Source organism: Montipora capricornis, chromosome 3 (assembly GCF_036669925.1).
Source record: "Montipora capricornis isolate CH-2021 chromosome 3, ASM3666992v2, whole genome shotgun sequence".
Classification (NCBI taxonomy): domain Eukaryota; kingdom Metazoa; phylum Cnidaria; class Anthozoa; order Scleractinia; family Acroporidae; genus Montipora; species Montipora capricornis.
In genome coordinates, this window is record NC_090885.1 from 72138355 (window position 1) to 72153119 (window position 14765).

The following is a 14765-nucleotide window of genomic DNA, read 5'->3' on the forward strand; positions in this document are numbered from 1 at the left end:
GGATGCAGCCGTTTGATTCAATCCCAGTCGCTCTTGGATAGTATTCCTCATTACCTTAAGCATCCGGAAACAATCTTTGAACCCATCGGGGGAGGTGCAAATAATTTCCTTTTCGATCATAGAGAACGAGATTCGCCCACTATCAAATGCAGCTGGAACCATATGGACTCCAATCTCGTCAAGTCTTCTATCAACTGACGTCGGAAGCTTTGCTAGTTCAACAGGAAGTTTGGACACGTGAAATTCCAACGACAGCGTCAAATCAACAGCAATTTGTAGATCGCTGTAGCTGTCGCCAACTTGCAACCTAATGTAAAGTGGTAGCTGGTCCACGTGTCTCGGTGTACATCATTCCAGCTGGATTATTCTCTCCGGTGCTGTTTCCCAACAAAGTAAAGAACACAGGTCCCCATGGACTCTCCAACAGCTCCAGGTCGGTTCGCAGGATGACCAAGCCTTCAGGTACTTCAACATCACTCAAAGTTTCGTTAACAAGCTTTTTGAAATGTTGAAGTCGGTTAGTGTAATCATGAAGTCAAATTCGTCCGGCTGATGGACCTTCACTCCTTCGTATACACTTCCGCTATGAATTAGAGGAGCGCACTGAAATCGCTTGTCTTGCTTTTCCACTAGCGCCAGAATGTTGTTTACTAGACTCTCGAGTTTCTGACGAATTTCGACGGCTTCATTTTGATCTTTGAACTTTGCCTGCCGTAGGAAATACTTGACAATTTCAGACATTACGAAGGTGAGTCACCACAACTTGCGCTTTCCTCCAGAAGGTGGCTATGAGCATCGTCACGAAAACGAAATTCATTACTAGCTTCCACATATGACATCCTCTCTTTCTCAGAACCCAACCTGCCAACTGATCAACTGCACATGTGTCACGAAAAGTAATTTTACAAAGTAGTGAGCGATCGAACACTTGAAAAGGAGAGGATGTGAGAGGCAAAAGGAATTAATAGATCTCATCGTAAATGGTCGTTTTTTTGGCCATTCAAACATTTTTATTTAGAACTTAACGTTTCGTAGGTGTAAGCACGCATTTTCAGAGGCAACAGTTATACAAATTTCAAAATTGTATATAGTATCTACATTGACAACAAAGCTAGCAACAACATCCTAAACATAGCGAAATCTGTATGATCATAAAAGCCAATATTATTGTTTAGCATTGGTTTCAAGGTGTGTATTGAAACAGTTTCCTAAATTTTAAATCGTATATGGTATGAAACATTTGTCAAGACTTCGAAACTGCGGGTCTTCGGGCCCGGGTTCGGGGTCTGATTATGTCGTTGTGTTGAGTTATTGGCAAGACACCCACACACCTTTCCAAAAAGTAAAACTGATTTCGAACCTTTGTAAATACACGGTAGTAATTAGAGCTATCAGCCTTGTGGAACTGGAAGGAAACAGTCTATTGGCTATTTACGACAAGGCGTGGAGACATATCAGTTTGGTTGTCAACCTGCAGTATCTGCATGTAAATCCACCCCTCCAAACAATGGGCAACGCTGCACCTCACGCTCTCGCATTGCCCTTGTATGAATGGGAACCAGCAATTCATTGCCGGTGGCTGGAACCTTAGGATGGAACATTGGTCCTGCTGGGATGCTTACTATTTGTTGGAAAATTCCGGTTGGGGTGATCGTTGTAAAATGGTAAGCGATTTTCCAAGTATACCCACCAACCGGACAAAAAAATAGGCTTACCTTCGCTTACCACTCGATTTCGCATGCACGAAATAGAGCCTGGTAAAATGGTACAGGAATTTCCGAAATTCCTTTCCGATCGGAAAATCAGGAGTACCTCTGAAGGTACTCTACATTTTCCAAATGGACTTTTCCAGAAAATAACTGTTTCATTCGGCATTTTAACCGAAATTTGCGTGATTTTTAGCTGAATGGTAAGCATGCACTCCAGGTAAGAAATCACGAATATTTTCGAGACATAAGGCGAGTGCAAATCAAGTTTTATTCCAAAATACCTCTGTAACGTCAACATTCATCCCCCTTTCCGTTAAACACTGAAAGTCAGACTGGTACTGCAACTGCAGTCACCCACCCACCGTCAGTTGAGCAAATGTATCCTTACGTAAAACACTAAGAGCTTGTATCTTTGAGCTGCTTTGAGTACGATTAATTTGACTGCTAATAAAAAATATAACTGGGACCAAATAATGTCAGTGGAAGCTACAATTTCTAGTTAACTATCGAGTTTTAGCACATTTCTCCACCTTTTTCTAATTCGTCTTTTAAAGGGTCCTGCAGTATGAAGTCAGCCTGCCCTTTATTAAAACCCTTCGTTGTGTCTATGAAGTTCTGAAAGGCCGTTAATGTGTTTTTTAACTTTTCCTCAACTTTTCTTTTCAATCCTAGAGTTCTCTCAGTTTCCTCATTAGCAGCTTCCGTCAATTTGATCTGGTGATCAATGCGCTTTTCCAGTTCTTTGACTTCGTTCTCATGCGCTTCCTTTAACTGCTTTACTTTCATCTCTTCTTCTTTTTTGCAATTTTTTTCCGTTTCTGACACGACTTGTTTTTGTTCTTGTTTTAATATTTCCTTGAGGTTATTCAAAGCTTGCTGAAAGAAAAGACATTTTATCAGACGATGAATGAAATAATGTATACATTTGAAGTGCTTGTTGAAGAAGAAAGGGAGAGGCGATCCTTGCACCTATCAATAGAATTTAAGCAATGTCATCACATGGCCCGTACGGCCCCGAGCGCACTTTCATTGTAAAACTATTGGGATAATCCCTGTATGAGGGCCGTACGCATTAGCGCGAGTAGGGGCGGAAAAAGCCGTACGGCCCTAATAGGAACATGTACTGCTCCGTGGGATGCGATTTTAGAGGACTTCGTCGCTTTTACACATCCAAGTTATTTACAGTCAGAAAAGCAATGCAAGCAACATATTACATAAATTTCCTGTGCAACTTTTTGTCACTTATTTTGTCCAAACTGTATATTCTGAGTGCTCATGAATAGTGTAAAGAGCCCATACGATAGATTTCTTATTGACTGAGTTTAGGTCGGGCCGGACAGGAAAATATTTGGCCCTCGGTCTTGGGGCACGGACTTCGCTGCGCTCGGTCCGTACGCCATGACCTCGGGCCAAATATTTTCCCGTGAGGCCCTCCCACTCAGTCAATAAGTACCGTAGCCTCTAAAAGACACCAGCACTGCAGAGGTCATCTGTTCGAATCCCGTTGAAGCCGCCTGGATTTTTCAGGTGTCTGTAAGTGCGAAGATCGCTTCTGCCTTTCATTTTATCCGCTGAAATTACCAGACGGGACCTTTTAGAAAGGGTTGGGGTTAACCCAACTGAATTTCGAAAGCAGCTTTGCTATTGCGGGTTTATTTACGCATTACTATGCTCGGGGGTTGATTAAGAATTTTCATCTGAGAGGCGTCTGAGATACAAAGGCGTCATGATTTTCTTTTCATTTGAAGAAGTAATATGTCAAAAACTCGTGCTTCGTGTTTCATCAGGGGTTCCAAACACCGAGAAACAGATGAAAGCACGACGCCGTAGGCGGAGTGTTTTTATTGTTTCGAGGTGTTTGGAACCCCTGATGAAACACGAAGCACGAGTTTTTGACATGACTTCTCAACCTTATTTAACTAAGGTAAGCGCTTTCCGAGCCAAGTGGCCCAACACGCCGGACCTTATCCCCGGTTCCTTTGCATGAAGCGACAAGGAGTATTTTTACTCCCCCCTGGATGGGATACTAGTCCATCACAGGGTTACCCTCAGCCTTGAATTCGCCGGTACCCATTTATACACCTGGGTGGAGTGGAAAGAGGCACCGTGGGAGTAAAGAACACAACACAATGTCCCCAGCCAGGACCCGAACCCCGGCCACTCGATCCGGAGTCGAGCGCACTAACCATGAGGCCCGTTTTAAACGTCGCATTTTACATGTGCCGAATCCAATGCAAATGAGAAAAATCTATTGTTACTGCTTTTATCATGTAAATTGTGTTGTTGTAATTCTAATTAGTCTGCATTAAAATTAGAAATGTATCAAACAGGGTCACAGGCAGCCTCGCTTCCATTCTTAGGCCAGGTAACTTAGCTACAACTGTAAAATGGTCTAAGGATCGTTTCCAATTATTAGTTTCCTTTACTAAAAAGCAAATATTGATTCCCAAATTGAAGCCCGGACCACATCTCCACCAACCTCGTTCCCAGGGTCTCTCGAGCGAAGAGAGACCCTTGGAGGGTCTGGTCACGTGCTTCCGTGACAAGTGAAAACACTAGGGAGGGGTCCTCTCTAAACAAGGAATTTGCCGCGTTGAGCTTTGTCGAATTCAAAGCGAGTCTCGGTATAGACAAAATTCTTACTAAGCCGACCCTCCCTTCATTGGATAAATTGTCATCTCCCAGATTCTAGGAGACACGTGACCAGACCCTACCAGGGTCGTTAAGATGAGAGACCCTGGGAACGAGGTTGCATCTCCACATGGTGTCTCCTTTAAAAATCTCTGTAATAAAGTTCGACAAATAACTCAGAAACGAGATATCGCACAGACCTGAAAATTGAAGAGGTGGTCAAAAGATTAGTTTCCTACTAGTAATGGTTGACACTACAGCTTCCCCCGCTGTTAAGTATAGTTGTACGCAGAATTCAATGTGTCCAGGGCCCAGGTAGAGGAGTGGCTGTTTACAAACGGAGCAGTTGATGTTGAGGCGGTGAGAGAACAAATCAGTACCGAATATGAAAAGGGCGTTGTCAGTAGACGATTTGATCTTGGCGGACACCGATGGTGTACGCAAGGTCAATTTTTACCGCAAGGTGGCCACCGTTTTTAAGAATATAACATGCTGCAATGTGACGATTGTCTTTTAAATGTAATATGCTGCAAGGGATGAAGTTTTTTAGTCTTGAGTAACGTGAATAACCACTAATGTTGCACGGTTTTATGTCAATGCCTTATTTAGATGTTCTTCATTTGTAAAATTGCCGTTATAGGATTACTTAGTGACCAAATGAATAGTAAGAAACAGGAAGTGTTAAAATGTGAGCGGATGAAGGAACTGAAATGGTGTCACGGTATTATTAATGATAAGTACACCGAGTGAAAAATTTGTGTAGAAAACTCGAATTCGGAAATGTCGAGAGTATTGTACGGGTCCGCAAATGATCCCAGAACCCCAAATGATACCAGGACCGCAAATGATCCCGGGAAAAAAGTAAGAAATGGAATGGAGGATGGAATATTAACGTCAAGAGCGCTTATTTTTATTAAAATCACTTTAAATCATGGCTCACAACAGGTTTCTGCCTCATTATAGTTTTTCAGAAAGACTGAATTTTGTTTCTTATCACGCTGTTATAAATTTGCCACATTTAATTAGCGGCAGTACAACAATGATCAAAAAGTAACTTGGACGCAATTGTAAACTGATTGTGACCAGGGACCCGTTTCTCGAACAACTCTGGCAACACACGCAGGGTTCGAGAAACGGGCCCCTGGTCACAATCAGTTTACAATTGCGTCCCAGTTACTTTTTGATCATTGTATCCCATAATTAAAGGAGGCAAATTTGATTTATAGCAGCGGTTTGGGATCATTTCCGGTCCAAAATTGGGGATCGTTTGCGGTTCTGGGATAAATTGCGGACCCGTACAGTAATTCCCCAACAATGCAGCTACCCATGACATGTTGCGATAATTTATTCGAAAGTTATGTGTGGCTGCGCAATTGCCCGAAACGGAAAATACCATAATAGTCTTAGTTTGTCTACCCAAATTTTAAATAAGCATTGTTTCCAGATTCTCTTGGGACTTACAATGGTCCCAAGGGCAAACAAAAACAATGCTTATTCAAAATTTGGATAGACAAACTAAGACTATTATGGTATTTTCCGTTTCGAGCAATGTTCGTCAATTTACCCAAATGAAAGCGTCCGTTCGCGACTCTTTTAATAATACATGCCATTAGGGACAGCGCGTCACCCACGACTTGTTTCGTCAAAATTTCATGAAAATTACATGAGGGGTGGCTTACATCACACTTAAGAAAAATGAAGAAAAACAAACCTTTTATAACATCTAACCATTTTTGAACAAGTGCTTAAGCTTAAACAGTGTATATCAGTGCTACAAACTCACAAATGGTCAACTTTGCGTGCATTGGAACGTTTTGCTCCGTTGATTTTGGCTTGGGGCTGTCTCTAACAAAATTCTTTAATCAAACCAAATGATTTTCCTTGTTGTGATAAGATAATTTAGTCACTTTCCGGCTCCTTTGTGAGAAAACAGACTTGAGTTAAGAAGATTCTCCAACGCTTGATTGCACGGCATGTGATGTGACGCACCGTGACATATGGCGAGAGTACTACATTTGCTTGCTAGACAAACCGATTATTGTTTAATTACCTCAATTTAGAAAGTAGCTCAAGAATGAACATCTTAAATATCTTTCTCGTTTGCTTGTAACCAGTCAGCACGCAATTACGCAGAACTCAAGAGCAAACTATTGTCTTAAAATTAGGTTAAACTTGAGGAACCTTCTGATACGAATTCAAAACAACTACTGAGTGGATCTACCCAATTACAAAAGCAACAATAACGATTTATGCAGCAGGGTGGGTTATGCATGTAAACAGGCTATTTAATCTCTATCAATAGATTACGAATGCGAGTGGTACATAAAAGGAGATGAAAGAGCAAACAAGAGCCCAAAAACTAGTACCAGTCTTCTAAGATTTATCAATAAGAACAACAAAAATAACGATAATAATAATCTTAAGATTTTTAAGTACATGTACATTGAGAAACCTTTACCATCAAATTAAGCAAAACACTATTCTGTTACCTGTTTCTCCTTCTCTGCAGCAAGAATCAGCTGTTTCCTTTTATCCTTCTCAGCCTCAGAAACTTTTTTGGCCTCATCAGCTGCAATCATACGCTCTTCCTCTCTTGTCTGCTGGACAGCTTCTGCCTTTTCCAGCATAAATTCTTCCCTTGCCTTTACCAGTGCTTCTTCTAGTCTTTTTTTACCTTCATCTTTTTCCTGTTGAACTTGTTGAGCAGCAAGCTTTTTCATCAGCGCCTCCACTCGTTTAGATTCTGCTTTAACTGCCTTCTCCTAAAGAAATCAGGGTATAACACAGCTAATTAGAGAAGGGTGGAACTCATCGGTATCAATTTTGCAAGCAGCCTCTAAAGAACCTACTGAAATGTTTTAATAATCACCAGATGCTGCAGGATTTATCTCCTAAATTTATGTCTTGTAAGTATGATGGGGCACAAATAATGGAATGAATATAAAGACTGACAAAATTTAAGAAAAAAATCCAGCCTGTCAGTGGAAAGATCATCTGAACATAATCAACTACTGGTACATTGATAGCCTACACTCAATATACCTCAAATCCATATTACTGCACCCTTCATAAATTATGCTGGCTCTGAAGTTCAAATTCCAATTAAAAGTTTCATTTTACATGCTGTCAATCACTGTCAATCAAATAAATTAAAATCCTTTAGATTCCTTTTCAATGATAAAATGTCCAGCCATGATGAATTATTACATAAAGCAAACCTGTTATCTTTATACAATGGAAGAATTCATAAAATGATTATGGTAATTTACAACAGCTTATTTAAATCGACTTATCCACAATACATTCTGTCTTTGCCTATACTACGGACAACAAATTTGAGTATTAAATAAAGTGTATGTATGTATGTATGTATGTATGTACAGGTATGTACTGCAGTCAAACAAGACTCATTCAGCATTGTGATGGGCTGATTTGAATCCACATTGTCAGTTTCTGTCTGAAACAGTCCTCTAAATGCCACATGACTGACGGTGGTGAAAAGCAGAACGGCTAATCAGAATACGATTTTGAACTTCAAAGTCTACAAGTTAACCCATAGACACTTAAATGCCGTAGGATACCCCCAGTTGACGAGTAAGATCGTCTTCCGTTAGACAGAGTAAAACCTGATAAGTCTCATTCCCAGGGGTCAATGGGTTCATAAAAGGAGAAGTTGCTTCTCTAAAATGATGATGATGATGAACTCTATTTAAGCATGAAGTCTTCTAGCGCAGTAGCACTAATATTGGGAACATTGTACATAGAAATCAAATTAAATGAAACATTCATTTGGTTTTTGAGGAGATGGAATGACCAGAGCACCAAGAAAAAAAATTCAGAGAGGAGAAGAGAATCAACAAACCAACAGTCTGGGAATCAAACCAGGGTCACATCGGTGGGAGACGAGTGCTCTTACCACTGCACCAACCCTACTCTCCCATCATCATTACAAGATTAAGTTTTTTTACATTTTTGTAATGTGTCAGTCAGAAGGAACCTTTATTTGGTCAACAAATAAGCCAGGACACAAAACATTTCATAATATAATCACCTGAGCTTTTTTAGCAGCTACCATTGCTTTCTCCAGTTCAACTTCTCCAGCATCTTTTGCTTCCTTCAAAGCTTGTGCCTTATCCTCACTTGCTAAGCACCATATTCTTTTTTCAACTTCTGTCAAGTTTTCCCGCTGTTCTTTATCATTGTCATCAATCAGCTTCTGGTAAAGTTTGTTTCCAATGGCTGAAATTAAAACAAATTATTATTATTATTTTATCATTGCCTCAAAAGCCTGAGATAGATACATTAAGAAACTGTTCATGCCTAAATTGCCATGCCTGTTAAGTTTCCCAGGTTTCTTTCAAAATCATATTAAAGAAGTACTTTTTAAATTCAATATTGCAAAAATGTGACCTATCAGTAACAGTATTATTTTATTATTTCTCGTTCTCTTTGGAAATGAACAAATAAAACAATAATAATTATTGACAACCAACCTTAAGTATTACAGTTTACTATAGTTTAATGGCCTAATGGCCCACTTGTTCAAACAATGGATAGCACTATCCGCCGGATGAATCACTATCCATTAGATAAGTCACTGTGAAACCAACAATTATTGAACTATCCAATGGATAGTGAATTATCCAGTGGATAGCGTTATCCACCTTTTGAACAACTGGGGACAGGGGCACATTCAAAACTCTCAAAAATTCTTCTTATCTAAAATTAGCTTGGTTTATGAAACTACAATCAACTTCTTCTGAAAAGCTGGCCATTTAAGTGCCCCTGTGACCAAAAAATCAATTTTAACTGTAATTTTCCTATTTAATGGTCTGCCATTACTAACTTTAAGTTCTTGAGAGAACTGGATCGAGGAGAAAATGATGTCATTTACAATGCATGTGTATGCCGCAGAGTTAATATGCAACACGGGAGTTTTGGGCTTTCAGTCTCGTAAACTTGCATTTTGCATTTATAATTAGCTGCATTCATGCGCTGAAATTTTAAGCTAGTGAGCCTTCCACATCACTTTTCCCTGGATCCAGCCTCTGAGGGCCGATTGGTCAGTTTTGAATCTGAATAATGGTGGACCATTAAATCCAAAACACTCAAAGTAAACAGCCTTTGGATAAAAATCAAGGCTCAAAATTTTGCCAGTCAGTTATTAAGCAAACACACTTTCAAAATCTGAAGAAGGAAGTGATTTCTTTTTATCACAGGGGCACTTTAAGATGTTTTCAAGACAAAAAAAGAAAGATACACTAATTGAAAAATGATTAGAGGGCAGTAGTTTCTAAAACAAGCAACTAATTACAACTAATGAACAGCAAAAAGCTGATATGCCCAACCTCTGTAATCTAAATTTTGAAGATTCAAGTAAGGTTTTCCTCGATTATCACATCCTCCTCTCCATCCCGATCTTTAAAACCACCCCCTCTTCCCATGAAACAGCAGGAAACTGTCTACACTAGGTCACTATGTTTATGTTGTGGTTCAAATTCTTTGTGGTTCAAAATTTTTTAAACCTGAGTTAAATTTTTATTTTCCTTTGTTTCACATTATGATAAGCATTACCAGAAACCCATAAGGGTTGAAACGTGTAACCGCCCCTTGTGTGCTGGGAAACAAGCTTCTGAATATTCAATTTGCTAAGTACCATATTTGGAACAACAAGAGAGAAACATTCAACCAATCAGTTCGCAAGAACACCGTGATGCAATACCACCAATGTTCTTGCGCGAAGTTAACTGGAGCGAGGGGTTTCCAAATATGGTACTTAGCACTGAATATTCGGAAGCTGTGAATGCGCGTTACACGTTTCAACCCTTATGGGTTTCTGGTATTACTAAGACAAAAAAATAAAACTGAAAAATGAACTGGTTTGAGAAATTTTAAACCAAGAAAATAATTTGAACCACAACACTTACACATAGATGTGTTATGTTCTTAGTAAACTCTGTTTAGATTTATAATTATTGTTGGTCAGTGTAGGGTATAATTTTTTAACAAGTTTAGGTCATTGGGTCTCAAATCTAGGCTCATTTAATGCACTGCACACATATTGTAGCTCACGATGGTATTCAGTTATCTCGCCACCAGGAAGACTCACCAACAGCGAACCCGCCACCCAGACGAGTTATCTTGCCACCATGCAGTTGCTAAATTTCTTAAGTTATACTTTACCAAGTTTGTCTTCTTCACATACCCCATGTATCTATAATTAAAGTTAAAGTACCGGTAAGTAGCCAAACGGCCAGTCATTGACCAGAAATGAAATTTTAAATAAATAAGAAATAGGAAAATGTGTGCAATCTTTCCTGTTTGTGAAATTAACTTGATTCGAAAATGACAGAAGAATCAAAGTCTATAAAACCATTATGGAAGTCGTCGATGATCAGTAAATTTCAATCCTTGTTGAGTTGCTTGAGCTGCTTAATAGTAGCTACATGTATAAATTGTTCCCTCTGCCATATGACTATGCAAAAGCAAACTGTGACACGCACTTACTGTTAACACTAGTCCCAAGTTTTGAAACCAGGGGCTTCACTGATATTTATAATAGGCCATCCTTTCATCAGGAGTTCATACACCTGAGAGTAATTTAGTAAAAACTTATAATGGTGCACTTTGCTTTTTATTTTTTCCATAATCTTATTAGCTAATTTTTTTCCCACATTTAAGAAAAACTGCCGTTTAGTAACTATTTTACCTCCAACCTCCCCTTCAGAAAAAAATTCCGCAATCAAAGCCTCATAACGGCTCCTCAAGGACGTTTTGCGCCCCATAATGCATTGAATAAAAGAGGTTAAACCTTTCCAACCCCCTGCGTGGTTTTTCTGGCTCTCATAGGCCGTGCTGGCCATTAATTACTCCCATGGAAGAAGAGGGCTCAAAAGCCTGAACTTTGTTTCCATATCAATAGGTTCATTCAAAATATTTGGACAATGGTTTGAAACAGCGGCTCTGCACCTCTTTCCAAATCTTCCTGGAGCATTTGCACCAAAAACTTCAAAAGCTCATTGACTTTTTGTTGAACTGCCATTATATATAATAATACAAAAAATCACCAATCTTTAATTTGAAATTCACACGGTCAGTCCACAGTCCATACAAAAACAACCACCAATCTCTAATTGAAAATTTAAACTGCCCCACAGACCAACCTCATTCCCGGGGCTTTTCACTGCCGAGAGTAGCACAGGCATCCTACTTTTGGTGGTGAAAAGCCCTTGGAAGGAGGTTCCCCCAAGGCTCAGGTCCCTCAGGAAGCTGTACTGTTTCTAAGTAGTATAGTCAGGATTAAAAATGCGACCACTTTTTGAGACTGAGCTGAGTGAATCTTTTTATTTTCAATTATGGTTCAATCAGATTTAGTGGAAGCGAGTTTACTGGTGGCGAGTCTTCCTGGTGGCAAGGTGATGGTAAATCCTCACAATAAGCTGCTTTATATCAATGCAGGTTATTCCTCCTTGGTCATTCCGTTTTAGTATCTATGATTAGAACAACCTCATTCCCAGGGTCTCTCCTATCTGCCTCCTGCTGAAGCTTAAAGCTCTACACGGCTACTTTGTTAGCGCAAAGTCTAATAAATCTAGCCCAAGGGAATTCTGGAGAAAACTGAAGCCTCTCTTACCAAACACGCGTGGGTTGTACTTGGGCAAAATAACTCTCATTGAAAATGGTCAAGTTTATAATAAACCCCAAGAAGTGGCTGAGATATTTAACAACTATTTCGCCGAGTCAGGACTAAGCCATTCTTTGGCTCTCACTGAATCTGAGTTCAACAAACATTCCAGTGTAATCTAATCAATGAAATGGCTGATGATCAAGATCAAGAGTTCTCCTTTAATTTCCAGCCTGTCACTGCTAAATATGTGTTGGACCTGCTATTAGATCTAAATGGATCCAAGGCAACTGGCGTGGATGGTATTCCTCTGAGGCTCCTGAAAGCGTCTGCTTCTGCTTTGGCGACCCTCTTGACTCGCTAGTTAAATTATTGTCTCGAACAATCTTGTTGGGTTAGTGAGTGGAAATCTAGCAACAACATCAGTCCAGTTTTTAAAAAGGGATGTGAATCTACTAAAGTTAATTATCGCTTCTACCCTGTGTATCTAAGATTTTGTTTCACGCCGTCTACTCTCCGACAGTCTGTCTGGCTTCTTAATGGGGCATTCTTGTTGCACGGCACTACTGAAGATCACAGAGGACTGGAGAGAAGCATTACATGAGAGACAAACAGTCTCAGCGGTGTCTATAGATCTGAGTAAGGTGTTTGACACTATATGCCACTGCCTACTGATAAGAAAGTTAGTGGCATCTGGACCACTCCATTCAATTGATCCGCGCGGTCTTACCTTATCAATCGTAAGCAACGAGTCAAAATAGAGAATGCTTATTCCAACTGGTGTGTAGTCCAATGTGGTGTCCCGCAAGGATCTCTTCTGGGACCCCTTTTGTTTAATATATATATTAACGCAGATGACACAACCGTTATGCTGCTAGTAACTCACCTGCGACCTTGGAATTCTACATCATTTGTGACCTGGCAAGATTATCACATTGGCTTGAAGATAACTACCTCACCATCAATGCCACTAAGACGCAGGTTATGATTGTTGGCAAATCCAACTATAATTATGAGCTCACCTTAAAGTCAAATAATATTCTGACTATCGATGAACTTAAGTTGCTGGGAGTGACGATTGACAATAAGCTCACTTTTTCTTCACATATTAAATTGGTTCTTAGTAAAATTCATGCAAAGATAGCCGCCTTGCACAGAATCAGGAATTTTATTGATAGTGACACTGCGGTTACACTATATAAGTCGTACATTCTACCTCATTTTGACTATTATAGTCCTCTTCTAATAGGAATTAATCAAACTTTATCTGATAAGTTAGAAAATGCCAATTATTACCTACTTAGAACTCTCTTCAATCTACCTAAGTCTATTAGTTACCAGCAGATCTTGTTGCAGTATAATTTAGATTCCATTAAGCATAGGCGCCTGGTCCAAGCTCTGACATTTGTGTACAAAGGCTATCCCAATTATATAAGTAATATGTTTAGAATCAAAAACTGTGCTTACAATCTTCGCGGCAATGGTAGCAGAATCGATCAGCCGACCCCAATACTAGTTTTAAACACAGATCTTTTTCGTACATTGCGTGCCGCCTCTGAAACAGTATACCTTTGCAAGTTATGGAGGCCCCAAACCTTAAGAATTTTGTGGCCAAACTAAAGAAACTTAAGTTGAGCCAGGACGAGTGTCGTTGTAATTCCTGCTCTAATTAGATGCTATTTTAAATTTATAGTATGGATAGGTAATTTTATTATAGATTCTTAGTTTAGTATTTTCTTAATTTAGATACTATTGTAGATACACGTACATTTTTGTAACGAGTCCCTTTTTAGGCTCATCAATGTCACATGTTTAAATAAAGTTTTTCAGTTTTTCAGTTTCAGTTCGACAATGGAGGCAGAGAAGACAGACCCTGGGAACGAGGTAGTGATTAGAAAGCTTGTCTTCTATGAAAAAAAGGTCTTTCTGCAGGTAGCGAAAAGCATTGTGTTTTTGGTCACTTGGGATTAGTCATTATTTGGAGTTGTTTTGTTTTCTGTCTTTTGTTTTGGACGTAATTTCTTCTCTGGTACTCGCAGAAGCTGCCAAAAAGACACTTGAAGGCAAGCATTGTAATCAAACTGCCATGCAAATTTTGTGTGTTTTTAAAAGACTCGTCAAATAGACCTTTTCACTGTTTCTGACGCCATATTATTTGGGGGAGCAAACACGGCTTAAATTACAGTGAATGTATGGGAATTTTGCCAACTTTGAACCATTACTGAGTAATAATAGTGGATAGCGAGAATACCTCTCAAAAAGCAATTCTATTGAGATTATTTTCGTGAAGTATGACAATCAGAATCAAGATATAACAACCATAAACGAAATTTGTGAATTTCATATAAACCCTTGAAAACAAAATTATGCAAATTTCATTAATATCCAATTTTCAGACTTTGTGCCTTGTGCAATGATCTAAATTTCCGTTGAGTGAATGATTTAAATAAAAATGACTAAAATATTTTAAAATTTCTGAAATCTGCCTTTCTGCAGCGGAGTTATAGAGGTTTGAATTCAGCCAAAATCCCATACATTCATAGTAATTTAAACCGCGTTTGCCCCCCAGATGGCGTCAGAAACCGTGCAAAGGTCTCTTTGAGATATTTGAAAATACTACTTACTTAGAATGTCTTTATGAGTTGAATTTTGTATAGCAGATGCTTTGGTGTCTCCATGTGGTTTTGCCAAAGCAGAACGATCATGAGTTGCAATGTACGCTGCCATCTTGAAATATTAGTTGTCGTGGTAACGTTGTTGACTGGAAGAGAAGGGCCTGGAAAAAACAAGACCGCATTTAA

General features: G+C 39.3%; 1 protein-coding gene across 1 annotated transcript; it reads right to left on the bottom strand.

Annotated features, from left to right (window-relative positions):
* Positions 1–987: 987 nt before the first annotated feature.
* LOC138043935 (uncharacterized protein C6orf163 homolog) lies at positions 988–14740 on the bottom strand. Its single transcript, XM_068890464.1, has 4 exons — positions 14589–14740; positions 8392–8579; positions 6830–7102; positions 988–2585 (listed from the first exon to the last, which is right to left on the bottom strand). Exons 1-4 carry the CDS (start codon positions 14689–14691, stop codon positions 2223–2225), a joined length of 927 nt encoding a protein of 308 aa, XP_068746565.1. The 5' UTR covers positions 14692–14740; the 3' UTR covers positions 988–2222.
* Positions 14741–14765: the final 25 nt, after the last annotated feature.

Excerpts from the sequence above, each read along its gene's own strand:
- LOC138043935 (XM_068890464.1), bottom strand. The coding sequence starts at position 14,691 with ATGGCAGCGTACATTGCAACTCATGATCGTTCTGCTTTGGCAAAACCA. Across the intron at positions 8,580-14,588 it reads AACTCATAAAGACATTCTAA|CCATTGGAAACAAACTTTAC; the intron begins GTAAGTAGTATT and ends TTTTAATTTCAG. Across the intron at positions 7,103-8,391 it reads TAGCTGCTAAAAAAGCTCAG|GAGAAGGCAGTTAAAGCAGA; the intron begins GTGATTATATTA and ends TGATTTCTTTAG.